The 15,969-nt window shown below is 42.5% G+C and overlaps 1 protein-coding gene across 1 annotated transcript in view; it reads right to left on the bottom strand.

The window, feature by feature from the left end:
- LOC308298699 (glycogen phosphorylase, muscle form) overlaps positions 1 to 12,172 on the bottom strand; it is a 62,350-nt gene extending 50,178 nt beyond the window's left edge. The window contains exon 1 of the mRNA XM_080742344.1: positions 11,836 to 12,172. Coding sequence (XP_080598470.1) covers positions 11,836 to 12,078 — 243 coding nt within the window. The 5' untranslated portion in view covers positions 12,079 to 12,172. The remainder of the gene's footprint in view (positions 1 to 11,835) is intronic.
- Between the last annotated feature and the right edge of the window lie 3,797 nt (positions 12,173 to 15,969).

Here is a 15,969-nt window from a genome sequence, read left to right as displayed (position 1 = left end):
CAGATCTACAAGCTCGCAGCGCGGCACTCGGTGCCACGCTGTGAGCTTGTATATCTGCCATTTTTCAATAGTTAAAGCATAAAATAATGATACACAATATGTGTACCCGTTCTAAATGGGTTAATGTGCATTAAGGTTTTTGTGCATAAATCTTTTTATGGAAACATTTCAAAATTCTAATAAACTTTCATTATTCGCAAAAACATTTATGTGTTTGGGGGAGGTGGATTTTTAGGCTTAGAAAAAAACTAAATGCGCATATGTGAATGGAAACGGGTCAGCCAATACATGTGAATAAATGATGACTTTCTGGTTCATCGTCCTCCAAGTTATCCCTTTCCCCTGCCGTTTAACGTCCATTGTATTAGCGTTAACCCACAAAACAAACCGTCTCAACTCTGTGTAAATTCCTCCCGTGCCAGCTCAGCTGTAGCTCTTTACAGACTGTTGTGCAAAGACAACCTCCGACTGAACTTAAAACGAAGATTTGTTCAATTCAAACTTATAACAAACTGTCTCAGTATCACGTTCAGTCTTAATACACTATAAAGTATTAATGTATTACTATGATAATTATAATACACTATAATAGATTACAACACAATAGGATCTATTATCATTACAACTAATATCCTGGTGGTCAAAATGAAAGGTCAGTGAGTGATCAGTCATTATGAAGTGTTTGGCCCTGTTTGGCCTAGCTCAGACCTACTCTGGAGTGGATACTTTTTAGTACCACGTTTAGTACCACTTTCACACCACTCTACCCAGGTCCTTGTAGTGGAAAACCTGGCACAAGTGGGCGGTGTGGAGTGGTGTGGCCTTGGGCCATGTCAGTGAAAAGGGGGCTTTTGTCAGTTTGTGAACTCCTTGATTTCTATAGTTGAGTTTCCATAAACGTATTCGAAAATAGGAAGCGAATTATCAGAAATGCTCATTAAGACAAAGCGAATTTGGCCTGTTTCCATTTGCGGGTGTCATTCGAATTAGTGTAGCGCTCCCTACCTCCTTCCCCCCACCGTTGTGCTTAGGGTCCTTGGGAAACGCCAGGTCGCAGAAGAGCGACACAAACAAACAACACATAAACACGGCTCTCAGACTATATTATAATCACAGTTATAATCCTTAGAGCATTATAAATAGCATAGTTGTAATACAATGACACAATGAAAATGTAGATATTTTTATGTGGCACTGTGTAGTGAAGTGCTAAAGCTGCAGTCGAAAAGGAAGATCTACAAGGAAAGCCTGCATTTTGCAGTGCTGCCAAAGAATAAAGTCAGACAAGTACTATAGTGTAAGACACACAATCTCCTCTCGGCAGGGGGAGATATTATTATTGTGTTCAGGGAGAGCCTCTCTGTCTCTGCTACACATCCACAGGTCTGACTCTGAACCAAGCATGTTGACACAGGAAGAACCTGCTGTCACCCAATGTCACCCAGTAACCTTAATGACCCAGAACCCAGCCTGTCAGGCACGTGCACACATAGACATCAAAGGGGGGCTTGAGCCCCTGCCCCTTCAACAGTCTGTGAAAAGTGCCTTCTCCAGACCATGAATGCAGTTTTTACTATGGTGAAAGAAATGCAGATGCACCTCTTTCCATGCCATGCCTGAAGGCAGCATTCAAGATAATTGCCTTGTCCAAACTCTCCTGAACTTGAATGCAGCATCTTATGTTGAAAGATTGCCCTCTCTGTGTAGAAATCCATGCCTGTGTAGTATGGTGCTAAAGCTGCATTTGATGTATAAATGTTGATGGATGTATTGCCTTGCTTATTGTAAGTCGCTCTGGATTAAGAGCGTCTGTTAAATACCTAGATTGTAAATTGAAGGGTGGCCGGACCAACACGCCGGCGGCCTGTGGGCTATATGTGGCTTTTCTAAATATCCAAAGATGGTTTAAGTCTTACATTTTTTACGACATACATTTTTATTTTACTTTATTAGGAAAAGAAACACCATGAACAAGGCTAATCCTAAGGAATAAAATCAATAAAAACAGTGGAATGTTGGGGAAAGCTGGGGAAAGCCATGTACAGTATGCTCCAGGCGGGTTTGGAGAGCACTTTTGAAGACGGGTCCAACACAAACATGTCCTACATGATAAACGCACTAGTATAAATACTATGCACGGCAGGCACGGCCGCACGCACGCACACACACGCACACCTGCCAGCTCAGTCAGAGGTGAAGTATTTGCATGGTTTGTTATAGCAAGGTGTGGTGTGGCTGTGGCCTAGTGATTCACATAATACACCACACACACACTGGATAGATGGAGAACATGAACAAAATGCAATCTAACACATGGGATGCATCATGGGATGCCTCTCAGAATAATGTAGTCAGGACATTCTATCCTCCTTTCACGTGTATTCATAGTGACAACAGATAAAATGGATATACAGTGAATAGCACATTATTTTCACAGATCACACGTTTGGTCAGGTTTTCTATGGACCATAACGTACACACGGATCATCATTTCTATGGACCATAACGTACACACGGATCATCATTTCTATGGACCATGACGTACACACGGATCATCATTTCTATGGACCATAACGTACACACGGATCATCATTTCTATGGACCATAACGTACACACGGATCATCATTTCTATGGACCATAACGTACACACGGATCATCATTTCTATGGACCATAACGTACACACGGATCATCATTTCTATGGACCATAACGTACACACGGATCATCATTTCTATGGACCATAACGTACACACGGATCATCATTTCTATGGACCATAACATACACACGGATCATCATTTCTATGGACCATAACGTACACACGGATCATCATTTCTATGGACCATAACGTACACACGGATCATCATTTCTATGGACCATAACATACACACGGATCATCATTTCTATGGACCATAACGTACACACGGATCATCATTTCTATGGACCATAACGTACACACGGATCATCATTTCTATGGACCATAACGTACACACGGATCATCATTTCTATGGACCATAACGTACACACGGATCATCATTTCTATGGACCATAACGTACACACGGATCATCATTTCTATGGACCATAACATACACACGGATCATCATTTCTATGGACCATAACGTACACACGGATCATCATTTCTATGGACCATAACGTACACACGGATCATCATTTCTATGGACCATAACGTACACACGGATCATCATTTCTATGGACCATAACGTACACACGGATCATCATTTCTATGGACCATAACGTACACACGGATCATCATTTCTATGGACCATAACGTACACACGGATCATCATTTCTATGGACCATAACGTACACACGGATCATCATTTCTATGGACCATAACGTACACACGGATCATCATTTCTATGGACCATAACGTACACACGGATCATCATTTCTATGGACCATAACGTACACACGGATAATCATTTCTATGGACCATAACATACACACGGATCATCATTTCTATGGACCATAACGTACACACGGATCATCACGGCTGTATGTTTTTCTTGATGTAAGCCAGAGACCTGCCTCACAGACCATGACATAACTAAACATTAAAAACTAAAACATAAAAAAAAGAAACAAAAAACAAATGTTATGCCCTGTTGTATGACTGTGTCATTCATTACATATGACCGTTGTACCAGCCATGAACACAATGCCATTGCATCATTATGATGACGGACGGATCAACATAATTGTCTCCAAATCATGTTCCAAAAAAACTGTTGCTTTTCAGCATTCAAATTCAAAGAACAGCAAAAGCTTGTAGATCTGCTACTTATGATGCTTTGTTTTGTGTGACACTGGGTTAGAAGATCTTAGGTCCTTAGGTGTTACTAGTATTACAAGTACTATTTAGAATATTTCAATGTGACTGGCAGTGATTTCTGGAGCTTAAACATAGGACACCTAAGTTGACTAAAACAAATAATAAAAATATGCTTTTTGAACCATGAATTTTATTAGTTCTTATTTTTATTTCATTTTGACAGATTATTGTAATCAGAACAGTTGTTTGGGTAACAACCTTTGGCAAAGGTAAATATAATAAGTTGTGGGTGGCATACAATGATGCTCTCAGAATCCTGCTGCGGGTCCCGAGGTGGACAAGTGCCAGCCATTTGTTTGTGAACAGTGGGGTTGCCACTTTGAATGCGGCAATCAGGAATCTGATGTACAGTTTCATGATGAGGTTGAAGGACTCAAAAAATGAAATTATAATGACTCTAATCATGCCTAAAAAGAGCAGCATTAGATACTCCTCTTGTCTCTGGAGACATTGGATTGAGTGTCTGTATGTTTTTTAGTGCCTTTTCTGTTGTGCCCTGTTGTTGTTGTTTTTGTTTTAATCTCTGTTGTCTCTTGTATTGTTGATTGTTGATATATGGACCTGTAGAGTCTGAAAATAAAGATTGATTGTGGTAACATTAACACGTTGCAATAAGAGTACTTGGTTACTTAGTTACCTCTTCCAACATAATGGCGTTACTTTGTTATCACTCTATTCAATGGGTCACCACTTTTAGTGTGACACACGGCTGACAGTATTACTGCTCTTGTTTATATTACATTATTTTTTGCACCTGTGTGACTAGCTCTGGTCCAGAGAGGTCTCACTAACACTCTGACAGGCGGGTGACTCAAAGACTGTAGTATGATCAAGTAGTAGGGCGTTCATTTACAAAAAAATATATATATAAACGTTTAAAAATACTGACATAAGAGGCCTCTGCCCATCAGAGGTAATATAACTGTTATGTTATTCTAGAGTGATGCAACAAGGCACGACTCTTAACATAATTTCTATGACGGATGTGTAACAGTATTCATTATAAGTGTGTATAATTACACAAACTGTTACACGAATAAGTGCTTTTACGGGACTATTCTCCATTATGTACTATAGGGCAGGGGTGCCCACACTTTTTTTACTTTTAAAATGACAAGCTCGACATGATCTACCCACCCCAATAAAGATGTACCTGAGGTGGCTTTGGAATAGCGGCACTGGCGTTACATATAAGACAAACGTACTTGAAATGGGAAATAGTAAAAAGTCATCCCATTCTGTATGGAACTGGTATGTTTTTGGGGTTATTTGTAATGCTACTGACTCTTGAAAACAAAGCATTGCATTGGGTGGTTTGCTTACTTTAGAAGCCATGAAGGGAGCTGGCATTTCATGTGATCTACCTGCACAGCCTTTGTGATCTACTGGTAGATCTAGATCTACCTTTTGGGCACCCCTGTATAGGGCATTGCAGTGGGCGTGTTTACTGGTCCCCCCAAAAAAAATCTCTAGTTCATTTTCCTCCTAGACTTTCACGAAAATATTTATAACAATTATGTTAAGCCTAGAACCAAGCCATCCAGGAGTGCAGTGAATCATGACCATAAAACCTTTTGTTTCTATGAAAAGAACGTTTTAAAAAATCACTAAACAAAGGGAAGTTATTAAATGTAGTATATCAAATAATTCAATATTAAAATATGTTTTCACATAGGATCAAAGGTTGTATGGTCATGATTCACTGCCATCCTGGATGGCTTGGTTTCTAGGCTTAACATAATTGTTATAAATATTTTTGTAAAAGTCTATGGGGAAAATGAATGGGAGATTTTTTAGTGGGACCAGTAAACCACTTACGCTGCTATACTCTATAGTGTATTAGTGGTCACAGCTCCTTCAAGTCCCCTCCTACTGTCCCCTGTTAAAATGCCCTGCCACACTAAATGCCAGGGAATGTTAGAGAGGCAGGGGCTGACATTTCTAAAAGGGCCTTTTGGTGAAAATATCAAAAATAGCAGACCTCCAAGTGCTAGGACGTCCACTATTTTCACTGCATGATCCCACACTCAACCAGTGTTGCCAGACGTACGATAATTATCGTATTTGTACGATAATTTGACCCTCTGTACGATGTACGATCAATAATTCCAAAAATGCCCAAATGTACGATAATTTCGGCCTATCATCAAAAAGAGCATGAATTCACTATTTTCCCTGGCTGCTAATCTGGGATCTGGTTTGGCTTCTCAAAATAAGCCAGGAAATCAGTCAATCTGATCCTAGATCTGTACTTGGAGGCATTAAAAACACTGGTTGCATCTTTCCAGACCAGTTTCAGGCTTTTATTTGTGTAAGCTCCAAAAAGTTGCCTGCCTCCACACAGCATATCTGATGCGTTTTTGTCACGCAGGAGTCTAAAACGAGGTCGTTTCTTACACTAAAGACGCATTTTTTTGGTGAAATTACGTTTTTACGCGAGTGATTTCTCTTTTTTGGCCGTGTACGATAGTTTCATGTCAAATACGATAATTCTGAGCCTCCGGTACGATAATTCAACATTTCCCATCTGGTAACACTGCACTCAACTAAAGCACAATCAAGTGAATACTGGAGATGTGGCGTAACGGCATGGATTTCTACACAGAGAGGGCAATTCTTTTAACACAAGATGCTGCATTCAAGTTCAGGAGAGTTTGGACAAGGCAATTCTCTTGAATGCTGCCTTCAGGTATGGCATGGAAAGAGGGGGCATTTGCATTTCTTTCACCATAGTAAAAACTGCATTAATGGTCTGGAGAGAGCACTTTTTACAGCCAGGTAAAAGGGCAGGGGCTCAAGCCCGCATTTTATATCTACCGGTATGTGTGCACCAGTGCACGTGCCTGCTAAATGCCCTCCACCTCTCGCTTCTGTATTTCCGCATTGAGTGAGTGAGAAAAGGAGCTGTTGTGGGTGCCATGGCATTGGTCCGAAATCTCATTGTTCTTACATCCTGTTAGTCAGAATCTGACGTTAACCTGGTGAAAAATACTATGCCTAAACCTAACCCTAACCTCAGTAAAACTATGCCTAAACCTAAACCTAACCCTAAAACCTAACCCTAACTAAATTCGGACTAATGAGATTTCAGACTTATGGGCACTCACTTGGAGACGTGTGCGTTTCGGGGACTGCCCATAAGTCTGAAATCTCATTAGTCCTACATTTCATTAGTCCGAATTTAGTTAGGGTTAGGTTTTAGGGTTAGGGATAGGTTTAGGCATAGTTTTACTGAGGTTAGGGTTAGGTTTAGGCATAGTATTTTTCACCAGGTTAACATCAGATTCTGACTAACAGGATGTAAGAACAATGAGATTCTGGACCAATGCCATGGCACCGTCAACGTCTCTCTATCTAGCTTTATCTCTACTTTACACAATCGTGTAAAGTAGAGATAAAGCTAGATACCTTTATTATCCCATGGAGGAAATTCAGTTGCCCAGAGGCAGCACAGCAGTTTAAGGTTACAAGTTACAAAGAAGTAAGAAAAAGAAAAAGAGTACTGTAGTGTACAGTCCAAAGAGCAAGCACAAAAACGAATATAAACACTAGAAGCAGTGCTCTTCCGAGCACAGGTCTCCACCAGGCCGTGCGTCCTGGTGGTGCTACTGTATAATAGGCCAATGTAAAAAGGGTGGCATATGTTCTTCACCTTAGATCTTTCATGGCAATCTGATGCTGCATGCATGATTTGAAGCATTGTGTTCCAAAAATGAGTTTTGCTAAAGTCTACCTGCTGGTGGCGCTATAACAGGCCAATGTGAAAAAGGTAGCATTTGTTCCTTGACCTAGTGGGAATATGTGTGGCAAATTTCACGGTAATCGCAAGCTGCGTTGATGATTTGAGGCATTTTGTTCAAAAACGGAGCAATCCTGCAAGCTTTAGAAGCCAATATTAGCCAATCAGGATAGAATATGAAATACAGACGGATCGGACTTGATCACATGACTATAGAGATACTGTGTACCGATTTGCGTGATTTTTGGATAAAATCTCAAGGAGTAATATCAAAAAATGTGTTTTACATAAGTCGGCCCAAAGGTGGCGCTATAAAAGGCTGATGTGAAAAATGCAGGGTAAAGGTTTATCCTTAGCCTCTGGGGAGTGCGCTTACAAAGTTTGAAACTAATCGGTGGAGTTATAGGTAAAACCACAAATCGGCCTGTTATAGCGCCACCATGAGGCTGATTAAAAAAGATTTAAGTGGTATTTCTTCCTCGGCCTAGTGGGAACGTGTGTGCACGATTTCATGATAATTGCACTTTGCGTTTGTGATTTGAGGCATTTTGTCCAAAACGGCTCAATCCTACAAACTTTGGAAGCCAATCTTAGCCAATCAGGATGGAATATGCAAAATCGGACAGATCCGTGTCGATCACATGACTGTTGAGATACTGCCTACCGATTTGTAGGATTTTTGGACAAAATCTGTAAGAGTAGTGCACAGAAATGTGTTTTGCTAACATCGGCCACTAGGTGGCGCTAGAAAAGGCCCAAAATTTAGGGCAGAGGTTCTAGATTGGCATCCAGGGAATGTGTGTGCTCACTTTGGCAGCGACCGGGCCAACGGCGACTGAGATTAGCTGCACACAAACTGCGAGGACGCACGGACGGACGCACGGACACACGGACGGACGGACGGACGGACGGACGGACGGGAAAACATACTCTCCCCCATGCCTTCGGCTGGTGGAGACAATAAAGTGTCGAAAAGGTATTGCAAAAAAGAAGAATATATGTAAAGTGACCACGAAACATTCAACCCTCTCGGCGGTTACAGATGGATCAATAAGCTATATAACCTGGTCAATACAATGCTGAGAATCCATTCATCCATAGATCCATCCATTCAGTGCACACAAACACACACACACACACACACACACACACACACACACACACACACACACACACACACACACAGGCCATGCTACAGTGCGACATGCACTGGCCATGCCCCCCTACTGCGCTGGTACACAGTGTTCTAGTCATGCCTCCATACGTCCATCCATGCTCAATGCAGTGATGCTGCTGCTGCTGCAGGAGCTCATTCTGATGCTGCACTTCTTTATACCAATGATATGCTTTTCAAGACATTTTACATCACGATTGTTTTTTGCGATTGGGATTAGACGATTATGTAATAACTGCGACAGGCCTATTTAAAGCTCCCAATTTGTCATGTCAGTCTTTTTTTTTTTTTTTACAGATAACATAACAAATGTGAAAATCAGCCAAAGAATGTGTTTGCCCCAAAACAACGTCAAACCAGAAAGATGCAGTTCCGTGTGAAAATTGTGACCAAAGCGTGACCAAAACATTTATAAAAAGGGGGAAAATAGCGCTTTTTCGAACGCCAATCATTTCGACCGGAGGGTTAGCGACTCACTCCACGGAGGTTAGGGTGAGGGTTAGAGTCGGGTGTCGAAAATATGACGTGTAGTAACAGCGACACGCTCCCTAAAAAAAAGCTTCACTTTTCTGTTGTTGTGCAGTCGCACAACCCGGATAACAACATGTGACTCAGAAAGTATACACAAAACACAGGTTCACACTTTGCAGGGGGGGAAATAATAATCTCAAACTGAATACAATAGTGTATAACACACATCATAACAAAACAAGTCGATGATGTATATATACATCATTGTTGTCGGGTGGAAACCTTGTATGTCCAAAACCATTTTATATTAATTAATCATTTTAAATGATTTAAACTTGCACTGCGAGGCGTAGTGTGCTTGTAGATCTGCTATTTTCACTCGTTTTGTGCGCCGGTCTTGTATGATGAAGCAAGGGCTTTGCTTTACGAAAAGAACGTACACATTTTAAACTTGGAGATACAAGGTTACGATATAGCAGAATATAGCAGAAGATTGGTCTACTGGTCTAGCCACGTTGGGATTGGATGAGAGGATAAGTGGAGGGGAGGGGGGGAGAGGGGGGGGATCCTCTCTCTCATGTTACATAACGTGGATGCACACAGGGACGTGCAGAGAATGTTAGAGAGGCAGGGGCTGAAAATATCGAAAAATAGCGGACCTCCAAGCTCACAACGCGCCACGCTGCGACGCGTTGTGAGCTTGGAGGTCGGCTATTTTCTCTGAGCTAGGCATAATCCATCCAATACTGGAGATGTGGCGTAACGGCATGGAATTCTACACAGAGAGGGTAATTCTTTCAACATAAGATGCTGCATTCAAGTTCAGGAGAGTTTGGTCAAGGCGATTCTCTTGAATGCTGCCTTCAGGTATGGCATGGAAAGAGGGGGCATTTACATTTCTTTCACCATAGTAAAAACTGCATTCAGGGTCTGGAGAGGGCACTTTTTACAGACGGATAAAAGGGCAGGGGCTCAAGCCCCCTCTGATGTCCATGTGTGCACGTGCCTGGATGCACATCATTTTACCAACCAGTTGATCCCTCACACAGACACACACACACAGGCTGGACTTAACCCGTGTTTATAGTCTAACCCTTATTTATTTTCCCATCGGATGAAGTTGTGCCCTGTGTGTGTGTGTGTGTGTGTGTGTGTGTGTGTGTGTGTGTGTGTGTGTGTGTGTGTGTGTGTGTGCGCGCGCGTGCGCGCGCGTGAGTGTGTGTGTGTGTCTATATAAGGACATGTTCCTGCCTGGATGCTGGCATTGCAGAGGCAACAAGGTTATTGTAGTGACAGACACTCTGACATGTTATGTAAGCAGGAGGAGGAATGTCACATTCCCCTGCGACCAGACAACAGCCTGCTGCTCTGCAGAGCAGCAGCAACACTAGACTAAAAGACTGCACAAAATACAGAAATACAGGAAATATAACAAATAACATTTATAAATGACTATAAAAGGACAAGAGAGACTCCATGGACCATAGAGCAGCAGGTGATTGATACTGTCTGCACCATGATCATAATGAAGAGGAAAGGGGAGGGGACATGGACATGGGGGAAACCCAACCCGCACTCCACTCACACACACTCGCACTCCCACAAGTGCCTGCGCGCACGATGGCGATGGCGTACGTGCGCAGAGGCTAGTTCACTGTACAGAGCAGAAGCGAGGGCTTGTCCGTGTGTGTGTGTGCGCGCGCGCGGTGTACGATCAAGATTAGTGCGTGACCACCATGCATGATGCAGGCATATCATGCCATGATGCAATGCAGCAGCATCGTCATGCATGTGCGTGCGTGCATGCATGCGTCGATGTGTGTGGTGCACTGCACACGCAAGGAGACTAGTAGTGCCTGACTGTAATGCCGTGATGCAATGCATCGTCAGATTATTCCTGCAGGAGGAAGCAAATGCATAATTTATAGTGTTTGTGTAGTGCGCGCAAAAAGACACACACGCAATATTGCCATGCAGGATGTGAGCGCGCGCGTGCGTGTGCGTACGTGCAGAGCTGCAGACTCACGAAGGGGGCGTGGCACTGGTGTGCACAGCAGCACTGCACTGAATGCGGAAGAGGAGAAATGGCAAGATGTTCACTCCGATTCAGGCATCTTTTTTAAATAAAGCAAAGCCCCCCCAAAGTCGCTGAAAATAGCAGATCTACAAGCCCACCGCGCGGCGCAGGGACTGCGACGCGCGGTGGGCTTGTAGATCTGTTATTTTCAGCAATCATGTTGTTCCCCCCCAAAACCAGCCTCTTCCTCCAGGGTTGAGGGATGGTGCCATATCATAATGATGGATGAATCTGATGATGCATATTTTGCGTAAAGATGATGGAATTGATCAGAGGCGTCGGCGTCAATTTGGTATGGCAAGCTATGGTAGCTGCCATACCTTGGCTTCAGGGGGGAAATAATAAAATGTACTTTTCATCGTGCCTTTTGCTAAGGTATGGCAACATGACTGGTACAAGACACCAGTCATATTGCCATACCATAGCTTTTTCCGAACTGACGCCACTGGAATTGATGATGCGTAATTTGCGTAAAGATGATGGTTAAGGCGAGGGGTCTCCCACCACAGATCTCTTACTTACCTTGGGGTCCTTCTCGTAGTAGTGCTGCTGCGTGCGGATCCAGCGGCCCACCAGGTGGTCCCTGACGGTGTTGGCCAGCGCGAAGTAGTAGTCCCTGCGCGTGGCCACGTTGCGGTCCTTGACCAGCGTGAAGTGCAGGTGGCGGTTGAAGTTGCTCTTCAGGTCCGCCACATTCTCCACACCGGCCAGGCCGCGCACCGAGATCTGCTTCCTCTTCTCCTGGTCCGTCAGCGGCTTGGGCATGATGGCTGTGGCCGGGGGATGGTGCTCTGAACCGGGGCTTTAAAGATGGGAGAGATCGGTGGGACGGTGGGATGGTGGAGGTTGTGTTGTTGGCTGCTGCTGAGTGACAGCGGTGATGCTGTCTCTCTGCTGGCTGCTTTTATAAGCTTCTGTTCCTCCAGGGGGCGGGGCTCACCATGTGACCAGCAACATTATACATTAGGGCAGTCAGTGGTGAAAAAACGAAAAAAAAATCTCAAATCGTGTTTTTGCTTTAACTAAAAGTATCGATACTGCATTGTAGCAATGCTCTGTTACAGGTAAAAGTCTGGAATTAAAAAGTTGAAAAAGTACTTGGCATCAAAATGTACACAAAGAGTACTCAAAGTAGTCATTATGCATTTCAAGTTTTCAAATGTATAACAAATATTTTTGAAAATAACAGATCTACAAGCTCACAATTCTCTGCCATTTTCAATAAGTGGCCGAAATATACATATAGGGCAGAAGTGGTTAATGTATGTTTTTTTGTAATAATAATCTATATATCTACAGAGTAACTTGTAGGCCCACTAAAGTTTTCAAATAATCGCAGTGGAGTAAAAGTAGCCTACAATATCGGACATTCATTTATTTATTTATTTTCCCTTAGAGATTTACGACAATATTTATGTAAATCTTAAGACTAGAATCAAGCCATCCAGCCCAGGCCAGGGACCAGGATCCTGGTGAATCGTTCGTGACCATAAAATAGGATGCTTTGAACCGGGGTTTTAAGATGGCAGAGATCGGTGGGATGGAGGTTGTGTTGGCTGCTAGCCGGGGGATGGGTGCTCTGAACCGGGGTTTTAAGATGGCAGAGATCGGTGGGATGGAGGTTGTGTTGGCTGCTAGCCGGGGGATGGGTGCTCTGAACCGGGGTTTTAAGATGGCAGAGATCGGTGGGATGGAGGTTGTGTTGGCTGCTGCTGCTGCTGCCATATGAGTGACGGCGGTGATGCTGTCTCTCTCTCTCTCTTCTCTGCAGGCTGCCTCCTCTATAGGGGGCGGGGCTGCCCATATGTGACTGACCAACAACATGACAGAGCAAGGGTGGGCAACTTTGATGATGGCGAGGGCCTGGGCCACTATATTTCCACCTTCTCTCCAGAGGGCCACATTTGTCATTCTAGTATTGCATACAATAGAAGCAAAAATAGCAGATCTACAAGCTCAAAATGCATCGCAGCTTTGAATTGGAATCCTGAATCATTTTTTGCTATTTCTTAATTGGAATCCTGAAATGTGACATTTTGATTTAATTTCAAACGCATTTAGTCATATACTCATGTTAACTTTATGAACCTAAATACAAATACATTGGACATAAATACTACTGTACTAGTCATTAAGCTACTAATATAGACGGAATTAAAGCAGGCCATGTTTGGAATTGTAACAGCTGAAATCAAATATATCAGTATTGCCCATGTTCATACATAGAGGCTACACATAATACAGATCTATCTAAAAAAAAAAAATGAATATTGTGTCAAAAGTACTCAAGTTGATATATTTCTTGAAACTTTCATATATCATAGGCTAGATTGCACATTGATAAAAGTTTGATATAAAAAGTCCATATTTCAAAATATATCAATATTCCACGAGACCACTCAAAACAATGATTTATAATAGAGAAATGTCAACCTTCTGAAGTCAGAGTTGCTTGAAGTCCAGTGGGAAGTTTCCTCAGTCAGTTATGATTTGGGCTGCTATGGCATCTGCAATGATTTATTTTCTTCTTTTTTTACACACAATATTCTAATTATATGAGATGGAGCTGTACAAGCAACTGATGCTTTATAATAAAAAGAAAATAAACGTTTTCAACAGTGGAACCTCTCCTTCCGGTTCTGAAAAGGAGCAAATGAAAACCAGATGCTTTCTAATAATATCAAGGTCGCGGGTGCAAGCGGACAAAATGGGTTTCTTCAGACGGTTGGCTGGTACCTCCCTTAGAGATAGGGTGAGAAGTTCAGTCACCCAAGAGAGACTAGGAGTAGAACTGCTTCTACACTTGGAAAGGAGTCAGCTTAGGTGGTTGGGGCATCTAGTACGGATGCTCCCCGAGCGCCTTCCTAGGAAGGTCCTCGATGCACGTCCCACTGGGAGGAGACCCCGTGGCAGACCAAAGACCAGATGGAGGGATTATATCTCCAAACTGGCTTGGGAACGCCTCGGTATACTCCCTGAGGGAGTGGAGGAAGTTGCTCGGAATAAGGAAATCTGGAGGTCTCAGTTGGAACTGTTACCACCGCAACGCGATTCCGGATAAGCCGTTGAAGATGGATGGATGGAGTTATAATAATGATGGTAATTATAATTCTATGATAATGATTTAAGATTCATAAAAAACACTACTACTACTACTGATAACCATACTTTTCTCTGGTTTATTATGTAAATTATAGGTACAATATGTGGTTGACCAACTGTATTCTTTATACTACTACTGGCAGCATTCAATCATTTTATTATGTTCATTTATGTCATTAGCAGTGTTATTACCTGCTGGCTGCAACAGGGTAGAGATGACAGACGGGCACTATTACACTCTGGGGGAGAGCCGGGATCGAACTTCCTAAGCGGACACTCTACCCCTGCCCTGAGCCACTAGCGCCCCCAGAAGGTGGCATAGGGTACCGTCTCCTGTTCCTTTCCCTGGGATCTTTGTTTGGTTAGATTGGCAACAAGCAACAACCACACCTTCAGTCCTATGTGGAATAACAGGGCTACGGCACGTTATCAGTCCACTACTAGTGGTTCTCAAATGTTTCATTAGCAAGGAGGACCCCTGCGGGTTCATTTGGTTCCATTTGTACTCTGAGTTACAGTCCCGTTATGGTCATTCAGGGCTAGCTCTATGGGTGTTTCAGGTAATACTAATTTTGTTTGTCTGTGGCAAAACATTTAATTTTCCATAAAAAAAGAATTTTCCATATCGATCTATTTTTGCCATTTTATTTAACCCATTTAGGCCTAAAATGTGTGGATGCTTTAACTATTAAAAATAGCAGATATACAAGCTCACAGCGCGGCACCAAGTGCCGCACTGCGAGCTTGTAGATCTATTTTTTTGAAAAAGTCGTGAAAATGTGTGCAAATCTTTGAATATATGTATTTTCAAAGCGAACGTTTGTAACTCAAATTTTGCTTCTGGGTGGTCCCTGGAACTAAATATTTTGAGATGGGGGTCCGTGGCCAAATAAATATCATTTTGGGAGTCCTTCACATGAAAAGGTTTGAGAACCACTGACATAGTAGTCTCTCAAGAACAGACTAACTGAGCTCCAGTTAAGTGAAAAGGACCTTTTCTTTGACGATGGCTAAGCCAGATTGCTGACATAGAAACATAGGTTTTTCAAAAAATCTTAGAAGGATTCAAAAGACACTTATAGAATCGGGTCAAAATTCAAATTTTCACAATTTAAAAAAATAGCAGATCTACAAGCTTGCAGCGCGGCACTCGGTGCCGCGCTGTGAGCTTGTAGATCTGCTATTTTTCAATAGTTAAATCATAAAATAATGATACACAAAATGTGTACCCGTTCTAAATGGGTTAAATTGAATCTCGAAAACTAACAGTTTTGGACATTGGTTTCCAACAGACAGATGATATAAACTAATATCAGACCCACAGAAAGATGAAGGATTCCATTCGATCCTCCTAGCGGTGGAGATGGACAAGAACAGGCTCTGTGACGCAGCACTAAGGTTATGTAACATGAATTATATATTCAAGATGCATCACCTTTACATTAGGAGAGAAGACGCATGCATTGCTGTCTACTTGCTCTGGAAACCCCCATGCAGTAGAGAACGTCTTTCATGCCAACAGGGACCCCTTAGCTGAGAGAGAGAGATGTAGCA

The sequence above is a fragment of the Nannobrachium achirus genome, assembly GCF_963921795.1.
Source record: "Nannobrachium achirus genome assembly, chromosome: 14".
In the NCBI taxonomy this organism is placed as follows: Eukaryota; Metazoa; Chordata; class Actinopteri; order Myctophiformes; family Myctophidae; genus Nannobrachium; species Nannobrachium achirus.
Note: the sequence above shows the minus strand (reverse complement) of the source record. Positions and strands in the feature narration are given on the sequence as shown.